Source organism: Paramisgurnus dabryanus, chromosome 11 (genome assembly GCF_030506205.2).
Source record: "Paramisgurnus dabryanus chromosome 11, PD_genome_1.1, whole genome shotgun sequence".
Classification (NCBI taxonomy): Eukaryota; Metazoa; Chordata; class Actinopteri; order Cypriniformes; family Cobitidae; genus Paramisgurnus; species Paramisgurnus dabryanus.
This window is the reverse complement of record NC_133347.1, coordinates 6,732,646-6,755,655: the sequence shown is the minus strand read 5'-3', so window position 1 is coordinate 6,755,655 and position 23,010 is coordinate 6,732,646. Positions and strand designations below refer to the sequence as shown.

The 23,010-nt window shown below is 37.5% G+C and overlaps 1 protein-coding gene across 7 annotated transcripts in view; it reads left to right on the top strand.

The window, feature by feature from the left end:
* Positions 1–23,010, top strand: part of dab2ipa (DAB2 interacting protein a) — a 112,765-nt gene that overhangs the window by 57,579 nt on the left and 32,176 nt on the right. For 2 of the 7 annotated variants that reach the window (XM_065248374.1, XM_065248372.2), the window contains exon 4: positions 20,305–20,461. In XM_065248374.1, coding sequence (XP_065104446.1) covers positions 20,305–20,461 — 157 coding nt within the window. Of the gene's footprint in view, positions 1–9,857; positions 10,069–15,699; positions 15,851–20,304; positions 20,462–23,010 lie in introns of those variants that run through there. The other 5 variants (XM_065248378.2, XM_065248377.2, XM_065248376.2 and 2 more) reach the window with 5 other exon arrangements.

Here is a 23,010-nt window from a genome sequence, read left to right as displayed (position 1 = left end):
TTTAAGCACCAAAATCACTGTCTGTTAGCATGTTGGGTACCAGGAGATGGGGGGAGGTTTCTGCAGGCTGTGGTTTGGGAACACATGTGATGTGAGGTACGTGCCATTCAGCCTGTAATGGATTATCCTCATTATATTCAAACCTGCAATCGTGCACAAAGAAACACCCACAATAGAACCGCATGTTCCTGATCAGTCAGTTCTTCTCGTTCTATCTCTCTCTCTCTCTCTCTCTTTCTGTCTTTTTTTAAAGACACTTCATCTATCTGTCAAGCTTTCTTTCCCCTCCCCAGCTCTGTTTTATTGGTTTCTTTTGCTTGTACTTCACATTGACCTGCAGCATATTTCTGCTCTTGACCTTTCAGCTACCTCTGATATCATCATGAATATGTTTGTTTTACCCATTCAGAGCATTGATGTGATTGGCCAGGGACAAATGAAAAGAGTTTCACTGGTTATTATATTAAGATTTGTGGATTATATACCATGGTAAACCTATGGAAATGGATGCTTAGTACTTAATGTACAGCAGATTTTGGTCATTAAACATTTTTTTCTGTGTTTTTTAAAGAGCACCTATTTTATTGCTAAAAATGCGTAATAAAATGTGTTTGCGTGGTTTATGGTTAAAAAAACACATTATTTTCCACATACCGTACATTTTTGTAGCTCCAGATTTCACTGTCTTCCTGGAACGCAAAGATTTGAAAAGCCTTGTGTCCCTGATTGGCCAGCTAATCTGTACGTTGTGATTGGCCTGAATACCTCTGACGTCAGCCGGAAACGTGACGTTCCTTACCATGTTTGAAAGATTCAGTTGCTAACAGGAGTTAACTTACAGGCTGTGAGTCCGAACCGGGAGGAATTATGATAATGTTGTCTTGTCTACATCATCAATCCCAGGAAGTAAACTGTTCACTACAATCTGTGTGTTTGTTGTAGTCCAAGAAAAGAGATTTACGTTGAAGACGATAACTCGCATAATCGTTTACTTGGGTATGTACCTTTTGTATATCGTTAACATGCACTAATACACACTTACACACCAAAGCAAATGTAAAAACATGAATCTGACAATAGGTACTCTTTAACTCTTTCCCCGCCAGCATTTTAAAAAAAAGTTGCCAGCCAGCGCCAGCATTTTTCATGATTTTCACAAAAATGTAATGCCTTCCAGAAAATGTTCTTCTTTAAGTATATAAACAAACAATATATCAGATGAAAGAACAGACCCTCTGTTTCATCCTACCTTCATTAGTTCTCTTGTAATCACCTCTCAAACATGAGTAGGTTTCTTCAAAAACACCCAGTTTTGAGCAAAAAGCTGAGATAATTCAATTTTTGCGAAGGACTTTTGATAGAGATCAGAAGCAGTGCGATCTTTAAAACATACACGGAGTTCTTTCTCTTTCACGTGAGGCGGTACTTCCGGGTTGTATAAGTTGCGGAAGTGTGCCAACTGATGGATAATAGCTGTATTGCGGAAAGCCTGAAAATCTCGTCATTGGCTGGGAAGCGTTTTCTCTTAATTGATCAGATATCATGTCAATGGCGCCGAAAGAGTTAAGAACTATGGTTCATGTTTTTCTTATCTTACTACTAGTAGCATCAGATTTCAGGCATTTTTTATTTATTTATTATATTCACGTACATACCTGAGCATCCATTTTCTCTTTGTAAATAATATTTGATTGTCACTCAACATCTATATGGACCAAATTTAATAATAACTTTAAATTATCTACAAATGATGTACACTATCAGAACAGATGATCATAAAATGGTCCCTAGCTATCACTAGGTACATTTACATGCAACCAAATAATCTGTTTGTAATCGTATTGATGGCTCAATCGTATTGAAAAGCCTTCATGTAAACACCTTAATCAATACTATTGAGTTCAGTTGGGATGCAAATTTCAATCGTATTGAAAAGGGTGGTGTACTCTAATCTGTGATCCGATTAGCAGGAGAAAAGCATACATGTAAACGAGTCAATCGCAGCATTTTCTCAATTGGATGCAAAAATACCTTCTGCACATGCACAGAACATATTGTTCTTATATTTACCTCTTATTTATGTCTCACATAATTCTCTTCATAGACACATGCAATAGCAAGGCAATGGCAATGCATTATTAAAGGCGCTCTAAGCGAATAATGTGCGACGTCACTTCCTGTTGATGTTTGAACTGTTTTCAAACAGACAGAGCGTAGCTAACTCCTCCCCCTCCCCCTCCCTTCCGTGCTTTCATGAACGCGCCCAACCCCCACCCCCAAATCCTTCTTGTCGTTTATTGGCTGGAATACTTTGTTTCGTTTTGTGCTGCTAGGTTTGGCCATTTGTTGATATTGCCGTTTGTGAAGCCTGGGCTGTCTACAGAGATCGCGTTTTTTTACAGTTTGATCAGCGGACAGGCAGCAAGCAGATAGTGAGGAGATGTTTCCGGTATGTAACAAAAAATGTTTTATGGTCTAAAACGCTTCAATTCGCTTAGAGCACCTTTAAGGTAATGGGGTCACGTGCTGCTACATAAAGCAATAAAAAAGCCTTGTGCCTTTTAAAAATGTGTTTTCATTGCCTATATCTAAAAACTTCTTAAGAACAACTTTCTCCAACTCATCTTTGTACACTTATCCAGAGATAAAGCATGAACTTGACGACAGATGCTGTGCACTGGGTGGCGTTGCCAAGTCCTCTGCTTTTTTGAGATTTTGGCTACTTTCTAAACTGTCTCCGCTGGCTGTTTATTTCCTGCGTGTTAAAGATGAAAGGATTTTGTTCATTAGCTTTTGGTATTTGGACTGTGAATACTCATTGGGAATGTTTTGAATGTCCTTTGGGCCTGGTTTTGATATGCGAATCTGGCAACCCTAGCTGTGCGCTTGCGCAGATGTTCGGTTCAGATTATATAGAATGTTCATGTAAACGAACATTTGAATCAGATTGCAATGTTAAAGGTGCATGTAAACTGTATTGTCGTAACCCTTAATCGGATTAAATTCAGTCGGATTGACAACATGTTGTGTATGTAAACATAATCACTGTGGTATGACCCTTTAAAGAAGTACACCTAAAGAGTTTATTTTAGTACCTCAAAGGTATACCTATTAGGACCTTTTTAAAGGGTACTGCACCAGTGACAGCTTAGGACCATTTTTTCGACAGGGATGGCGTAGTGGTTTGCACACACAGCGATACGTGTAGCTTTTATACACATGCAAGCGGGTTATGGTCCCTTGCCTTTTTTCCATTATTTCTTGTGCTTTTTATTTTGATTCTGTCAATAAAACTGTCAGAAAGGCCAAAGACATCAATTTATCTGTTAGTGTTTATTAGTTCAGTGTTGTGTAATGTTTTCTCTTTGACCCATGGGTTCAATGACACTGTTTATTGATTATTTCCCTGTTGTCTTCATTTCCCTCTAATTTTGAATGCTTGCCATGGTACATCGTATAGATCGAGCTTGTGAATGATGAACGGTGATGACATTGTGTTGAAAGCAGGGCTGTGTTTGACATCTTCATGGACAGGGAAGGTCACGTACTGTGTCTGTCACACAATTCTTCATTCTGAGGAATCACTGAATCTCATTGTAATGAAATAAAGTGATGCTGGAGATAAAGGACAGAATAACCTTCTTGATAAAATAACGTCCAGCTGAATTTAAATTTTAAAAGGATGGAAATTTTCAGGTACTGTTAAACGTTCTGGGCTCAATACAAGATAACGTCAGATCTGAGGCCTGCTGTCTAGTATTACAGACAATATACACACCAAAAAATTTAGTTTTCAACACAGCGCTGGGTTAAAAGGAATGAACCCTACCGTTTGTTTAAATTAACCCAGACAGCCATAGTTTTATCACAACATTCCTTTATTTTGAAGATGCTATACATGAAATTATGTGTTCGATGTGAAGTGATAGAATAAGCTATTAAGTTTTGCCCACACGTTCCCTTAAGGCACTCGGCCAGCATACTTCAATTTGTTCACTTTCATTTGAATAGAAACAGAGTAGCAGCAGGCAAGATGATGGCAAATGTGTAAGTTGTTTTTTTTTGTTAGGGCCCACAAAAGTATTTCAGTTATTTATATATCAAAAACTGCGCTACATGCAATACTTCAAATATTTTGGATCATGCATGCATGAGACTCAGACAGTGCTGCTGTTATATAACCCTAGTGAATGGTGCTCTCTGCACTGACCGTGACCTGAGCAAACTGATTTATTCTGTCTTTCTAATTCACACTTACAGTAAATCTAAAAGTACAGCAAAGAGGGGAACAGTTTGAACACGGTGTAATTTTTTGTCACCTAATGCTATCTGATATGAGGCATCAGAGGGTGCATGAACCCAAGTCATTATATCGCTGTCACTCTTGACCTGTCACCATCTCAGAGATCCCTACAGACAGCCCATCAACTACTGGAATATAATATATTCATATCTGATGACTTACCAAAATATTTTTACTTCGGTTACAGTCACATGTGAAAACTGTCCGAAGAGTAAATAATATGTTGACCAGACATCCCCATTTTTGAAAAGTGATGTAATGACCAATGTATGGTGACCTCTGCATTTAACCCATCAAGTAAGTAGTGAATAGCACACAACCGGAGCAGTGGGTAGCCCGGGGAGTAATTGGGCTTAAGGTGCCTTACTCAAGGACACTTCAGTGGCAACCTGCCTGCCGTGAGACTCGAACCGCCAACTCTAGGATTACAAGCTCGACTTTTTAACCATAAGGTCATTTCTTGATGGCCTGTACAGAAATGTTCCTGTTTTTCCTGTATTTTCTACTGCTTTATCAGTAAAAAGCACGTTGTATATTTATGTAGTATATGTAGGTGTCGTATGCAGTGGCGGCCGGTGACTTCCTTTATTGAGGGCGCACGATGCGAAGTTCGTATGTATGTAGCCTGTCATGTTTGTAATTTCAAAATATGTGTGATCCTATGTGCATGCTATAGACGCATCTAAAGGGTTTATGATAAAAGAGATGCTCGCGTTTGCCAGATACTCGCATAATCTCATGCATTATCAGAGTTTACTGTTAAGGGAGTGTCTTGCGTGTATTTTGTGAATGCGAGCGTCTCTTTTATCATAAACGGTTTTGACGTATTTTGACAAAACACGTGATGCACATGGTTCACATGATGCAACAAACACATATTTTGAAAACACGAGCAACACAAATGACACTCATTTGCGCCCCTCGGAAGAGCAGTCAACAGCCGCCACTGATTGTATAAATCTAATTCGGACATACTGCATTGCCATGTGATTTATTGTCATGTGACTTGTTTGTACTTGATGTCATTAGAGCCTTAATTTACATATGTGTTGTTGTTTTACAAATACATTTAAATTACAAGAAAGACATTTCTTGCTACTTAAACAACTTAAAGAGTCACTCCATTTGTTTATATTTTTATACACACTTACTTTTTTGTCATTTTGGCGGCTCTTCAGCTCACGTGGCCTCAAGAGATAGTAAAGTGTCTATCGAAGGCACACTTGAGACTGAGACTGCAGCTCGGATTGAGACTGAGCTGTACACAGTAAATACAGAATGAAGTTCATGGGCTATATTTTTATAATTACTAGTTTTTCTATTACTTGTTATAATTACTTAGATTTGTTCTTTAGTTTATTGCATTAGATTCATTTCCCCCTTTTTAATTCACAGAGATAATTACATTGAAAAATTACATACTGACCTCTAAACATTTAATTCAGAAATCTGGTCATTTTAGAGGATAAGCAAATGAGTATCATGGTACATAGATTGCATTTAGTTTAGCTAAATCCAGCAATTTTGGGAAATTTAAATGCATGCTTCGTTGGCCGCCATTTTATTTTTTTGAACTTGACCAGACTCGACCAATCACATTCTCCGTGCACACACATGCATAGAATTGTGGGATAAGACAATGAAGGTATCTCAGGAGATGGGAAGTAAACAAACTTTAGATTTGGACATGCCTTGGAGCTTTCGGATGCACCCTTAGTGTGCAACAGTGTATGGCGGATTCACTCGGGTTCATGGATCAATGACAAATCAAATTATCTCCTGTAATCTCTTACCCAGGACTTCTGTTCACTGCTGATGTTTTTGTATTCTATCTACACCACATGTAAGCAGATGCACAAGATTGGCATTCCCTTTCAGTAGTAAATCTCAATTTTATTAAGATGCTCAGACAGGTTCTTTGTCTTCTTTGTTTAAACATTTCTTTAAGTATTTAAAGCGATTCCCTATACCCTTGTGAGATAACGCATTCATTTGCGACACTTTGTTTATTAAACCGTCTTATTGAGACGAGAGTTGTCGTGTACACAGTTTGTGCATTTTGCATGGTTGGCCTTCAAAACATCTTGAGCAGTTGTCTTCATTTAATGACAAGGTAATTTGTGTCAACGACTTGAAGAAAATTGCCAGCAAAATTGCTCCGGTTATAAAAGCAGCCAGTCAGTCGCCGGGCATAAAAGCCAATTTTACCCACTTGAGTTGCCATAGTAACAAAGATAAATGTATGGTATGGAATACAATAAATCTTTTTGCTTTTTCATTTTGCATATGATTTTATAAATAATACATAATCACTTACCTCCTGTGTACGTTTTTGTGCTAATAATAATGTTTGGTTTGTCACAGTAGCATTCAAATCTCAGGGTGCCGTATGACCCTTCACAAGAACGGTTTGTTGTGACAATGACAAATGAAGCTTGTGACATAGTCATGCAACACCTCTATAATTAACATGTGTGGCTGTTTATAACCCTTCATTGACCTATAGCGGGTTGTTAGCATACTGGAAACTAGGTCAATATCATGCATCATAATTCCAGGCCTGTAAGCAAGACAATGTGAAAAGGGGGGGCGGTTTTATAGTCGTGCGTGTGTTCAGTGGTTTGTAGTTGTATTTAATGAAGCCGGAAGAGAGAGGAGGAGAATATTAACTTTGCTGAAGGGGAATATTAGAAAAAGCAGACAGCATAAAGATGCTAACCTCTAATATTCGCTAAAGAAATCATTCAATAATGAAACCTCTGATGTCATAGGGATATTGTTACCTGTCTTTTTTGGCTACGTTGGAAAACAGCTAAAGAAATGTTAAAACATGCACTCCATAAGACGGGGAGACTACAAGATGATAAGCATTTGCTCTTAGTTTGCTGTAGGGGAAAGCCGGGCATAGTGGAGATCGGCATCGGGATATGTCATTCATTTGTCCGATGAGTGACTTGCATGCACTTGATATGTTATGTTAAAGGTTAGGTTTGTGGGAAAGCAGAGCTGGCGGTAAGAAATTTCATTGTGGAGTCATCGTGAATTCTTTCGGAATGTAGTGCCGTCGGATGAATTCCGTTCGGGAATGTGTCTGTATCCAGCAGCCTACGCCCACATGGAAAGGATTCTGTCATATCATGCCTCGGTTTCCAGCATGTATCAAAGACATGACCTCATTGTTTCAGCCCTGAAGGACATGAAGACGACTTTTGTTTCTCCACCCGGAAAAGCCAGAAAGCTTTTTAATGCCTTAGTCAGAGCAGTGCATATTTGTTCTTTTTAGCTGTGTTTGAAGATATACATTTTATTCATGCAGTAGATATTTTTTAACATGGATACAATGCAGTAAAAACCTTTACATCTAAATAGATTTTTATTCTGCAATGAATTAAACTGATGATATTTTGTCCCCATATAATATGTAGGAAAAGCCAGAACCTACATACACAAAGGAGACATAACAACACACATTGTTATTGTACAAATATTTGTAATTGTATTTAATAAGAACAAAAATACATTTTCATGAGTGTTCTCAGATTTTTGTATATTTTAATTATTCTTTTTTTTGGAGGGGATAAGCAGTACTTAAATTGAATCAGTGTTGTAAGCTCATAAAATTAATAGTTTAAAGTGAAATGCTGTAGGCAGCAGCGTGTTACCCCTTCCTGTCCCAGCTCTTCATCTCTTCATGGATTAAGCTAAATGTATTTAATTAGTTGGTATTAATGGCAGATTACCTGTGGGTTGAGCACTGAGCTTGATGAAATCTCTTCATTGATTGGTATTACTGCTATATTAAAACTACAAACTGCCCTGTGAGTTCACAGAATGATATGAAATTCTTGGATGTTTTGGAAGTTATGCATCTGACTTTCACAGTTTACAATGTGCCAAATTCTGTCAAGGCACACTTGTGTTGTGTGCTGTTTCCACAGCGGTGCTTTATAGTGTGTTTTGACTGGTTATCATGCTGTTATGTGGTTGCTAGGTTGTTTTGGATGGTTGCCAGGGTATTATAAGTCATGCTAGGTGGTTATTTAGTGGACCTTACTGGTCAAAAGAGCCCTGTCTATAGCACCAGTATTGTGTGATGCTTTTAACCAAGGCAACTTAGTCATTCAAACTATACTTCACTGGTGATCGAACCCACAACCTCATGTGCCGCTAATGCACAATAATGCTCTAACAACTAAGCAAGGACTGTTTACTATTATTAATGAACAGGGTTGGCACAAGTCCTTGAAATCCTTAAAAGTTTGTGAATCTGGGGGGAAAATGTAAGGCCCTGGGAAGTTTTTGAAAATATACATGCAGGTCATTGAAAGTGCTTGAATCTATTTTATGCAAAAGTTTTCTGGAAAAAAATCCATATTATTCCCTATGTAGTGTAGGATAATGTCATAAAAATTCTAGACTTTTTAAGCACATGTGCTATACTGTTCGCTTTAAATATGCAAATGTTGATTCATATCAAAATGCTTTTTTGCATAGTTATGTTTGACACATGAAAACGTCTCGGGTTACGTATGTAACTGTTGTTCCCTTAGAAGGGAACGAGTCGCTGCGTCTTCCTTGCCATACTTCCTGCGTCCCTGTAACGCCGTTTTTGGCAATATTTCAGATAGCGATATACTTCCTGGCTCCCGCGTCACCCTGTCTCTGTCGTTGAGCCTCACCATTAGTTGAATTTGATATACACAAGACGCACTTACCCCTGAAGGCGTCCCCAAAGTGTCACCGCAGTGACGCAGCGCGAGTTCCCTCGAAAGGGAACTGTAATAATGTATCTTAAAACACGATGTAACCTTGCTCTTACTTGAAATGTATCCCCACATTTAGTCCTTGATATTGAGGGTATTGGGCCTGGAAAGTCCTTGAAAGGTCCTTGAATTTGACGTTAACTAAGGTGTGGGAACCATGAATGAAATTCCTATAGTTTTTAAAGGTTTTCTTTATTATATATTTACATTTATGCATTTGGCAGACATTGTAACTTATTTTGCATTTAAGGTACTACATTGTCTTGTAGAGAGCATTGCATAATTTGCAAACCAAAGATTGTGGATTTCATTCTCAGGGAACACAAATTTAAACAATGGTATACCTTAAATGCACTACAAGTCACTTTGGAAAAAGCATCTGTGAAATGCATATTTTTATCAGTGTGTTTGTTCCCTAAGAATCAAACCACAACGTTGGCACTGCCAGCTCAACGCTCAATAGAGCACATTCCCAAACATTTGCCATTACCTCCAGCAAGCATCCGTTTGTTGGGAGTTATTGTCTTTTACTGTAACACAACTAAAAGGACAGTGTTCAGTGTAAACCACAAAAGAGCTCAGGACAAAGGCCACACACACTTACACAAACACACGAGGAAGGGGGGCGGGGTCAGCTCACACTGCGCCCAGTAAAAGGGGCGGGGCCTCTGCGCTCAGCCCGCGTCCCATGCGCACAGCAGCAGTCTAGCCGAGAGAGATTTGCGCATCCCATGGTCTCTAAAAGCATCCGTGGCACACTTTAAACACACGAGTGAGGGCTGCAACAGCTCCTGCCTTTTTCTCTGCGATTGTGACAGCTAAAACAAGGAGGCGGGGCCGCGTGGTTGTGCATGAGCGTGTGCGCGTCCCCGGCACTGAGCGCGCTGCGTGCGTCTTCCGTTCCCATTGGCGTCGGGCCGCAGCCCAGCCGTGCAGAATGCATCCGTGAGCTCGCTCTTCATCCTCGCCTTTATCACTCCGGGGATCTTGACGGCATGCCCGGTGAGTATTTCATCCCGGAATCCCGGCGGTTTCGATTTTAATAGGCGCGCGCCGAACGCAGCAGAGCGCGTTTACGTTGCGCGCACCGACGCATTGTGTTTGAATGGCATCTCATTAAAGACCTCGCTGAAAGAAAGAGAGGGATAGAGAGAAGAGAAGAGACCGCGGGTTTTTATCGGTGTTGCGCGGCGGTCAGTAACGGAGTGCCGGTGAATACATTAGGGCTTTAATGTGCTCTCGTCTTTTGTGTGGGATCAGATTTAAAACAAACACACGCTGGGGTGGCGAATTGGACACAGTTAATTTGGGTCAGGTGAACTGCGGGTCTTCACGAGCAGCATTTGTTTATTGTGCCTTTTGATGTATTGACATCCATTATTCCGCCCTGTTACTGGGGCACGTGCTGTTGACATCTCATTCTCTGTCTGATCTAATGATGTGTTTGGCAACATTTAAGGAACAATGTCAGAATGTGTATATTAATCCAATAAGATGCATTATTTCACTCTGTTACTGCAATTGACACCTCAACCTCTGTGTTGGATCTATGATGTCTTTGGTAACATTTGTTTAATGTCAGGATGTGTATTGATATTTATTATACCACCATGTTACTGGGGCACATGTTGTTGACATCACATTTTTTTGTGTGGGATCTGATAATGTTTTTGGTAGCATTTATTTAAGGAACAGTTTCAGAATTTGTGTTAATGTGACCATTATCCATCATTACATCCTTTTACTGTAGGGCACTTGTTGTTGAAATCCCATTTTTTTGCTGCTACTGTATATGTTTACTGCTGTCGAGATTTCTGCATCTTTGAGTCTGCATTTGTGAATCTGTAAATGTGTGCCTGTGACAAACCATCTGTTTATGATTTATCACCAGAAAACATATGCATATAAATGAAGCTCGGTCGGTATTGCATCGTGTAAGCCATGGGTTCGATTCCAAAGAAAAAACACACATACTAATAAGATGTATAGCTTGTAAGAGGTATAGCTTTGGATAAAAACATCTGCCAAATGCATGAATGTAAATACTGTGAGAATCTGCAGTTAGTTCTTTTGTCTGTGTGGAATTAAATATAAATTCAGCTGTATGTTTTTTTGCAAAGTGATTGCACTTCGTAAGCAAGCACAATAAAATGAATCTCTTCCATAAATAAATGTAGGGATATTACACCACATGCTGTTGGACACATCAGAACATAGATATCTTTTATCTGATTTATTCAAATCACCCTTAACAATTAACAAGAATCAGGTGTTGAATTCTGTTTTTTAAAAGCATTTGGCAGATGATTTTATCCAAAGTGACTTACATGGCATTAAAGCTATAAAGTCTCATAATCGAATGAGATTTGAAGCATCAAAGTCGGTTTCAATCTTTCAATCTTTGACATGACCTTACTCAGTCAGTATTAAAGATACCAAGCTTATATTTTCAGAATGTGCTTTACATTACGTAGGAATAAGGACGACTTCTTACAAGAACTGTAAATCAAAAAATGACTAGCTGAATTTTTACAGACAGGATCACATATATGATAAGGCTGTAATATTATATTATATTATATTATTTACAAATTATTAAATCAAATTAAATGCTTGTCTTATTCAAACTATGTTTCTTATAGTTATACATATGTTACAAATAGGCAAATAAAATATTTCAGGTCAATATTTCATATCCAGCAATTTATTCAAGACCTATCTGGAGAGTATAATTTATCATGCCCATCTAACCTGGTATTGCAAGTTATATTTTTCAGTGCCTGCAGAAAAACTTGCTAATTAAATCTATGCCTTGCTTAAAAAAATGCCAGTGGCCAATTAAAGGTGCATTTTGTAACTTTTAGAAGGATCTCTGGACATAAATGCAATATAATATACATAACTATATATTCTCAGTGGTGTACAAAGACCTTACATAATGAACTGTAAAAAAACTAATTGTTTTTAATACCATAGAACATGGGGCTTCAACTACTCTTTTTTTAGGGCCCGATTTTAAAATTGTAAATGTGGTTTTTACCTTTTATATTTTTTTCACTTTAACCTATTATATATAATAAATTATTAAATACGTTATAACTTATGTTGTATTTTTTTGTATAGCACTAATTGTAATGCAGAGCTCTTAAATTCCTTTTGTTTATAACTGTTTAACTTTTATATATTGTTATATTTCAATTATTCACAATATGAAGCCAATCTTCTCCTAATGATTAAAATTGCACTTTCATTTATTTTTATTTTTTAAAGATATATAGTCTTAACCGCCTTTCCATTGTACACTACATTCGGGTACGACTGTCGGAGTTCGCCCCCTAGTGGCAGTCATAATAAAATTTCAGTTTAATTGTAAATTCTTGTCAATATGGGAGAGAAGCTTATTCCAGCGCAGGAGCCTTTAATCTACGAATATATTTATATTAATAATAAACTTAGGCATAAAAAAGTTTGGTTTTGGTTGGTTGTAAGTTTAGGTCATGGGTCGGTAGGGAATTTATTTAATTTAAATTTTTTTTTCCAGTGACAGCAATGGATAGGTAGGAAATTGTTAAATATTTAAATTGAATAGCGGATATATTTGAGGTGACTTTGGCTATATTGCGTGTTTGGCTATATTGCCACATCTCCACGGATTATCTCTTTTTAATGGAGTGTGTGTGTGTGTGCGTGCGTGTGTGTGTCAGTGGCGCCCCCAGGATTTGGGTCGCACATAAGTTTACAGGGTCAGTCGGAAACCGGAACCAAACAAAAAAAAATTATGCCTTAGCATTAATCAGTCATTTTTAAAGGATTCAAGTGTTACTGATAAACAAAACAGGATTAATAATACTCACCTTGCACATAGTAGGGCTGTGCAAAAAATCGACTGCGATTATCATGCGCGTGTCATCAGTAAAGCCGCTTCCGTGATTAGAAGTATATCGCCATCAGCTGCTTTCAAATGGAGCGGCATTTATTACACAGACCCGTAGTTCACAGAGAAGCTAGGCAAAATCGCATAGATAATCGGAATCGATTTTCCTCGATTATGAACCCGATTTTGCCTAGCTTCTCGGTGAACTACGGGTCTGTGTAATAAATGCGCTCCATCTGAAAGCACCTGATGGCGATTTAATACTAATCACCGATCCGGCTTTACTGATGACACGCGCATGATAATCGCAGTCGATTTTTTGCACAGCCCTAGCACACAGTGTTTTGATTGAAACACACACATCACTTCCGGTGGTCGTGTCACATGCGGTGTAGTCGCACAAGTTTATTATCAATTGGATGCGATAATTACGCACCCGCAGATGCTTGGCACCCCATGCAGCTAGGGTGGCCATTCGTGCCAGTTCCGGCTGACACGTCCCGAACATGTTTTCAGGTTCCTTCTCCGGAAGTCTCATTGGTCGACCGCATACGTCATCAAGGTTTAATATTTCGGGTTTAATTTTAAAAAAGCAACCGTTACATTTCAAGGTAAGAATGAAACTACAATGAGTGTATGTCTTAAAAGAAATAAATCTTCATTTTCTAATGTATTTTAACTGAAATGTGAGAACCTCGATGACGTATGTGGTCGAGCAACGCGACTTCCAGAGAACGAACCCGAAAACATGTTCGGGACGTGTCCGGCGGAACTGGCACAAATGGCCACCCTACATGCAGCCCTTTGCTGACTCTCCTTACGGTTTATTGGCCATCGACCAAGATGACCGGCGGGCCAGATAAAGGTGATTGGAGGGCAGCATTTGACCGTGGGTCCCCTTACATGAAAGTCGCTATTTTGCGCTTTCATGTTTCTACAGTAACCCTAAATAGACAAACTGATCTACAGAGCATGTTTTATCACTACTTTGTCTCAGATAATGATGTGTTTGTCCTGTGACGGCTACCGTAGCTTCTGTATGCATTTCGAAAGGAAGGGGTGAGCTGTGAACTAAGCTATTGGGTGCAATTCACAGTCTCACTGCTAGATGCTGCAAAAATACACAATGGATCTTTAAAATGAGTCATGGTTAGTACAGAAATATAATTCAGTAGTTATAGCCTCTTAGTTCCGTTTAAATGCATGAGTGATTTCTGCCAGTTTTATTACCAACCCACACATGGCAAAAGGTGGATTACAGTGTATGCCTTGCTATATTTCACAATTGTTTCAAACTTAATGCATTTTCCAAAGTGACTTACAAGGCATACCAAGGTATACACTTTAGTGTGTATCAAATACATGTATATTTTTTAACAGTATGTGTGTTTGAACCCCATGACCTTTTGCACTGCTAATGCACAGTTTGTTTTCAGAAATGTCTGGTTTAGCCGCTTACCTGTTAGTCAATGCATGATGCACATCACTGGCTTGTGGTCTTGTTTAAAGTGATTACTGGTCAAAGCTGTATTAGCATGTGCATTTACATGATTACATTAATGAATGCATAACATTCATAGAAGGAAAACAGCTTATCAGAAACGTATATTTTGGCAGAGGCACAACGTTACCTTTGTTTTCAAAGAAATAATTTCTCTCCCATGCCCTAAAATTGACCCCAATAAGCTTTTAAGAAAAGAAGCTTGTTGGTTTAAAAAGTGACCCCTTCAATAGCGTTTACATTACGCAACGATTCATCCGTGAACTCCGCTAACACGCAGCTGTTGAAATGCAGCAACAAGCTTCTGTAACAGGGTCTTAAGGGATGCTGAATAATTACATTGTACCTGCAGCACACAAATTATATCCTGCTTATAAAAATAAACGGCGTAGTGGCATATTTTGAATCGAGCCGATAACGTTTACCGGCTGACTGATCTAGTTCGCTGCAAGGCTGTTTTTCTCCACTTTAATTTAATGTGCATCTTGTGTACTCATATTGCCACACTGTGATAACTTGTAAAACATTTGTGTACTTATATTTCACCAGCTGTGCTACAGGACGATGAATTCACTGTATGCCAGACTCACCGCTTGCCTTATCAAGCCATTGTCATTCTCTTATAAAAACCTTGCTTGTACGGTCGGTTTCCTTGGCAGTCATTTCCTATTTGGAGCAGGGGTCTCGCGGGACGCCTGCTTCCTGTTAGGGAGTGTGGGAACCATTGTAGGCGGAGTACGCTGTAGATTTAGGACACAAACTTAGACCAGACGGCATGCTGCACTCCACAACATGAATTTAATTACAGCGTACAGGGTCTGCCGAGTCCACAATATGGTGCTGTCTGTCCTCGATTGCTTATTATTGGCTCATGAAGATATATGTAAGACAAACCGATGTGCTAGTCGTAATATGAAAATGCTCTGGTAATGAATGCCAATTGAGTTTGTATTTGAGCAATGATACAGTTTAAACTTTCAACTGCAGGTTCCTTACAGTTCTTGAACATTAATGAAGTAGAAATTACGATCATTCCAGTTATTTATAGGCAGAATGCTTTGCATTATGTGTTCTCTAGTAGTCATTAGCAATGCAAACATAACAAGAATTGAAACACGACACAGCGATCCATAAATCCCTCCTCTGAAAGCGAGAGGAGCATTTTTAAATAGAAGTCCTTGAATATGGATTTGGGTGTGTTCAAGATGCAACAGATTGTTCCCTGGGGTGCTTAGAAACCAAGGCACTCCCTCGCCCTGCATGTTTTCGACTGAGTGCTGTACGGTGTACACAAAGCCCTGGTGTCTGGCAGGAAAATCAGGAATATTCGGTGCACTGGCTTATTGAAGGTGCAGACTCTGGACTTGTATTGTTTGCTTTGGGATTATGCTGAATCAGTACAGTAAAAAGTAAGTTTATGATATGTATGTTGTTTTTTCATGTTTAGTCTTAGTAGCTGTGGTTTCTTGTGTAAACTACTTTGTTGACGCATTGTTAGCTGAGATTAACAGATTAGATTAAATGTTTTTTGATGTTTTTTAATAAATTATATAGCTTTTGGAAATTAGGCTTTGTTTGTCTTAAGAGATCAGGTATTTTTTTATTATGCTTCGATTAAGAGTAGTTAATGAAATATGAAATACACAATATTTTGATCGCTGAAGCAATTGTCTGCATATGAAATAAAAGTTGTTTTTTATGCATAAATATGACTTCATTTATTTATATTTTTAAGTGCAAACATTTAAGACGATATTGTCGCTATAAACCTCTGTTTTGTATTTTAACTTTGGGAACTGATTTTATCAGCATTACAGCTGTCTTAAAATAAAATTAATTTTACTAAAAGAGTGTGATACTATCAGATGTATTTAGCACATTGAATAAGAAAAGAGGTCTATAGATTTGATCTGATCATGCTCATGACTCATCACAAATCCTCTGTGATCTGTTGAGCTCATCCAAGCATCTTTAAAATGATTTTGTGCCCATGCAGACGGCTGCTTGACCTTTGCATTATTTATTGGTGTGAATACATTAGCTGTGCCTTTCTTCGCTAATGGGGGATTTTTAGTCATTACAAAATTACACAGTTTGTGGTCATACCTTTATGGCTCACGCAGGTGATTTACTTTGATTCTGGCTTTTGTAATAATTAGACCAAACATTTTACAAGGGTATTATGTAAGCATTAATCCTGCCTTAACATTTTGAGTTAATTCCACTTAAATATATATATATATCTTTTTCTTTTTTATAAGTTGAATTAACTCAAAATTCAAGACAGCACACAACACTTATATTTTAAAGTTTTTTTACAATGTATTATAAAAATTTTATCATTTTTAATCTACAAAATTACCTTAGATTCTTAAATTCTCTAGGTAGGGGAGAGCGGGGCACAACCTAACGCTTTTTGGTTTTGGCTCAATCGTCCAATTTTTTTTTTTGAGTTTGATTAAATATATTTTTACACAAGCAACACACACATCTTTGCTACAAATGAACATTTGAAGTTTGTTTCTAGTACTTACCATTCTTGGACAATTACACCAAACGTGACAGAAGTTCAAACGTTACAACTTACCCCATAGGTGGGGTTAATTGTAACAGGCAGGGGGTTAGTTGTAACACTTGCTAAAAATTAAGTTTGCAGGCAAATATTTCAATACTATTTTGTCTATATACTTAAAGTGGATATTGTTTGTATATCTGTCTATAATAGACAGGTATCCACACTGTATTAATTCATCTAGCTCTTTTCTAACAATAGTTTAATTATAAATGGATACAAATGTCTAAATATGTGAGAAAAAGCAGCACAATTATGACAAAAAAAAATTTTTTATGTGACCCAGTCTGTAATAATCATATTCTGAGATAATGAGCATCAAAGTCTGATTTTAACCATTCATTTCATTATGATTTTAATCTTTGACGTGACCTTATTCAATCAATATTAAAGAAATGAACAAAAATCAATTTGACACATGATTTTTGATAAGACAGGCACATTTTTTGCAGGCAGCAATCATTTGTGTGTAGCCTATTTAAAACAACGGCAAGAATTACGCTAACATTGGTTTTCATATCGTAAGTGCTCTGGGGGGTTAGTTGTAACACAGTCAAAATATTTTCAAGCCCACCAAAAAAGCTGCTAAGAGCTGCAGACATGATGCTATGTTTAAGTCAACAAGACATTGATAAATATGACATAGCATTGGATTTGGTATCTTAAACACCCAACTTAGAAACCGAAAAAACATATGATGAAAAAAATGTACTTACATGCCACCAAAACACTCATTCATCAATAACTCTCTGGACAAAAATCATAAATTTGACTTTTGGCAGCGTGAAAAAAATACTGGAAAAACAAAACACTCAAACTTGTGCAACAATGTAAACAGTCTGTGTTAATACTAAACCCGCGTTAGTTTTTCCCCCGCACATCCCTATATTTTTCACCTTGTTGTCGTGGTTATCAGCCATTTTCTAAGTGCAAATAACATGTTTTTTTGTAATGTTGTGCATTGTTCGGGGAGAGCATGTGTTTGCCTCGGGTCATTTGCAGATTTGCTGACACAACTGTCATAGTCGCTATTGAGACGCCGTATGATTTTTAATATCAGCTCACCCGCCACAGTGTGTCATTCATCAATCTTTTTAACACACCGCAGAGAAGCACAAGTTGACTTTATCTTTAACATGTCAGAGGAGAAATGAACAGTGATGATCGGACATGGAAAGGATGATATGGTCGACCTCCTATGAGATTTGGCTGAGAGGTGTTTTATTCTCCTCGACCCATGTCGTGTAGGCTCTGCTGAGGCTTGTGGGGTTTCACGAATATTTCAGAATGTTGGGACCGGGATGAATAAATCTGCTTGGTGCCTTACAAAGTCCTTACCCGTTTCATAACTCATAATTCAATCTGCCAACTTGAATTTCTGTTAGCTGATGTGCCTTTAAGGGTTTATAATTTCATTATCTGCTATCTCAGTTAAGTATTTAAGAGGCTGGTATGAAGGCTTGCTTTGCTTCGACTTGCTCAGGACTTAAATTGACCATGTGAGTTTTTGGTTGTTATATTATCAGTTATTTTCAGTGTACTTTTACAAACAGAGAGAGATATTTTGATCAGAAATAAATAAGTCTAGCAGCAGGGTCCTTCATTTCCATGTTTATAGGCAGTGGATTTAATGTTCAGGAAAAAACAATCTTGTTTTGTGCAATAACATGGCTGACTGTTTTAGCCTGCAATTTGTGTCAGATGAGCAAAGTTTTATTGCTCTGCGGTTACATACAGCATACGCAAAAAAACTCTGATGTTTCTCATTATTTTGCATTTAAAAATCAACATTTTTGCCAATGTTTCCATTAAAGAGCCTTACGTGGTTAGTTGCAGCTTAAAATGCTGTGTGGCCGCATCATTTCCCAGGCCACCACCCCTCTGATCTTCATCATAATGTCATAATGTTGCCTTGAAGCTTTGGTTTTTGTGACATGACGGTGCTGACTAGTAGCCAACTTATGTTTTTTTTTTTTTTTTTTGATAACAATGCTATATTGAGAATGCGGTGTGGACGATTAGCAGATATGCAGCCGATATAACAAGTGTAATTACAGTAAATGAGAGACAGACCAAAATTGGTTAAGTTAAATAAACATTTGTTATGCATAATATACTTTGTAAGTATTACAAGACATGATCTGATATGATCTGACACATCACGGTACTGTTTAAATAAGACTTTGTGCTCGGTGTAACACAATGTTACATCATGTAACTTTCTTTCTGGGTGTCTTTCATATAGAAACTACAAATGTAAGGAACAAAAAGATTTCTCAGGCGATCACTTTCAGAGGTATTTTCTTGTCTAGCTGATTAGCGGTCGACTGCTATGTTTTTTTGTTTTTTTTTGCAGATACTGATAGAAGACTGTATGGCCGATATGAGGCCGGTATAACACAAATATAACTAAAAATACATTTGTTGTGCATAACATTTATAAATATACCCTTTTGAAGTACTTAAAACATATTTACAAGACATAATTAATGTGGATCTGACATCTCACGGTACTGTTTTGAAGTGTGTTAAACTAGTGCGGTGTTGTGTGTGTCATAACATAACGTTTGTTAAAAAGTAAATGATCATTTGACTGTCTATCTTTGGAATACATTGAGTGACACTGAGTGTTTTTTTTTTCATTTCAAACATCAAATTTAAGTATAAGAGAAATTTACTGGCCGATTGAAAAGATTTACCGATTTATTTATGCTGATTAAAAAAATCAAAATATCGGCCGATATATCGGCTTCTGCAATATATTCACATATCACTACAGCGAATGAACGATTAATAGGTCCAAATTTTTTCAAATTTAAAGGGTTGCACATTTCAAATGTGATTCTGCAGCATTAGTATAAAATGATGAGTTGTTCGGGATGCTAATATATTTGTTATGTATTTTGTATAATTCTTATTCCGTTTTTGTGTGTGTTTTTGTGACATTGTAAAAGGTATTCTTAGTGCTTAAATATATTCTGTCACAACCATATACAAAAACACTTTGCCTAAAGCAAACAGAAACAATGATTCATTTCATGTTCTTATTTATTGACAACATTGTAAACATTTACAGTGTCAGGTGGAAAAACCGGTTGACCCAACTTTAGCGGCAAAAACCTCTTCCAAATATATCCTGTGCTTGCAGATCAGACCTGCACAATGGTCTGGAGTGATAATGCTTTCCTCTGTCCACTATATTTGCACCAGTGGCTCTGAGCTACATGCCTTTTGGACTGTAATATGGACAGTTGTAACTTTGATGCATGTGTTTTTCTCGTCTGGCTCCAGCAGATCCCATCTGATGCCGAGGCTGAAGGAATCACGGTCTCACGAGTCGTTGCTCAGTCCCAGCAGTGCGGTAGAAGCTCTAGATCTCAGTATGGAAGAGGAAGTTCTCATCAAACCGGTGCACAGCAGCATCCTGGGACAGGATTTCTGCTTCGAGGTGAGTCAGCTGAACTCTGAGTCTGCTTCGACCCATCACACAGACCAGTTCTGCTTTAGCAAGCTTTTATTTGCAATGTTTTAAGTTTTTTTTCCTCTTTGTGTCCCTGTCTGTGAAATCCAGGCTAAAGTCTCAATCTAATTATGAGATTAGATTAAAAGTTTTATTTCAGTTGATTTCAAATTTATTTCAGTCTTTGACATGGCCTTAATCAATATTAACTCTTTCCCTACCATTTTCACAAAAGTTTAATGCCTTTCAGATAATGTTCTGCTTTAAATATATAAACATATAATATATCAAATGAAAGAACAGACCCCCAACTTTTGAACAAAAAACTGTTTCATCCTATCTTCATTTGTTTTCTTTTTATCTGCTCTCAAATATGGGAAGTTTCCTCCAAAATTTCCACATTTTGAACAAAAAGCCGAGATAATTGCATTTAAAAAAAAAAGACTTTTGTTTAGAGATCAGATTCACAACATAGACAGCTTTTTTACTGTTTTTGGATCAGTGGATACTTTAGTGTTTTATTTGTTAGGTAAGAGCACCACCTAGTGGTTAATAGCGGAGATATGGATTGCCGTAAAAACTCGTCATTGGCAGGGAAGGGATTTCTCATAATTGACTAGATAACTCATCAATGGCGGGGAAAGAGTTAAAAGATATCAAGATTACATTTTCACAGAATTCTCTTTATATTATATAGAATTATAACAGTAAATCACAAAAAGCTGAGTAATTTTACATAGTCGTATAGTACTGACAGTAGATTCTTTGAGATTATTCCCTTTTTTAAAAAAGGGGTTTATTGTGGATTAAACTTTGGATTAACCCTTACAAATACGCATTTGCTCGAAGGTAAAGTGATTTTAATAACTTTGATTTATTAAATATTGATTAAGGTCATAGTAAGTGTGTTTTCATAAACATTAGGAATAGATCTGGGGTGCGTTTCCAGAACAACGACGCAACTCGCTGCTGAACCAACATAGTACGATACATAGTTGGAGAAACGAACTACCTTGTCACGACTGTTTCCCGAAAGCATAGTAACATTGTCACACATTCGTCGTGTGAACCATGTTGGTTTAACAACATAGTTGATAATGCAACGTGGGAGGTGAAGTACTAATTAATCTCTGCAAATCAATCTAATGTCAGATTATTGCTATAAATAACATATATGGCATCGGAAGACTGATTTTGTTATCGTGATTTTAGTTATCTGTTGTTTGTTTTCAAGATATTCAATTAATGTGCAAGTTCCCTCTTACGTCACTCCTCCCAGGGATTCCCCAGGGTCTTAAAGCTCGTAGGACTGCACACATGCGCAGTTTTCAAATGCAGCACGTTTAATTCTGTTTACAAACTTAAAGACGTAAAATAAATTTTTTATATATTTAGAATGATGGATATTGACTGTACTACGTGTTTTTTGCTTATTTTGTTCAAAATCATAATCAACTTAGTCTACATATTATAATAACAAGGAACTTTGCTTTTAACGACAGTTTTAACACAACTTCGCATGCAGTTTGCGAATGTCTGCTGGAACGATGGGTTCGAGAAACACCCGCATCGGTGAACTATGCTGAAACGATGATACTTGCGACCGTAGTTGGCAAACGATGCTTTCGGGAAACGCACCCCTGTATAGTACCTACAGCTATTATACTACTATTTTCAATTGACAATTTTATTGCATACATTTTTTCAATAATTTTTATCTGTAAACTGCAACTAAAGACGCAAGAATTTTCTGCTTTCTCCAGTGAGTTGCATAGTTTTGTGAGGGGTCAATTGCAGCACTGCTTTGTTAAAACTGTTGCAACCAGAATTATCTATAAATTGCAGGAAGGAGAGTTTTAATGTCAGTCCAGTCTCAAAATAGCACATAGCAAAGGGCCATTTAAACTTCATTATGGCCATTAGCCAAGATCAAACAGTTAGCAGAAATAGCAGCGCTATCTTGCCATTCAACAGTTAAGTCAACGAGGGGACACAGATCGTATTACTGGATGATTTTCATGTGTGCTACAAGGAAGACACGCTTAAACCAGATGGTTATATAATCATAAGGTTATAGGGTGCAGGAAAGAGGGAACCTAAATTATACTGTGATCAGTCATTGCATGCTGCAGATTTACTTAAGTTATACAGTACAGACTTGGAATGACAAGAAGATGAGAAAGAAAGCATTTACAAAAGTTTTTGCAATCAAAACAGAGCAGAACGCTGTTTAAATGTTGATCTCTATACTGTTAGAAAAAAGGGTAATCTGGGGCAGTACCCTTTAAAAAGGTCCAGATATTTGGTACCAATATGTACCTTTGAGATGCTAATATATACGTTTGAGGTGCTAACAAGCTCTCTTTGGTACCAAAACGTACCTTTGAGGTACTATTATGAACTCTTTAGATAGAAATGTGTACTTGTTGAAAAAAGGGTGCAGCCCCAGTGACAGCTAGGGTATATATTTTGACAATTTTTTCTGACAGTGTACTTATAACTTGTCTTTAAAGGGGACATTTCACAAGACCTTTTTA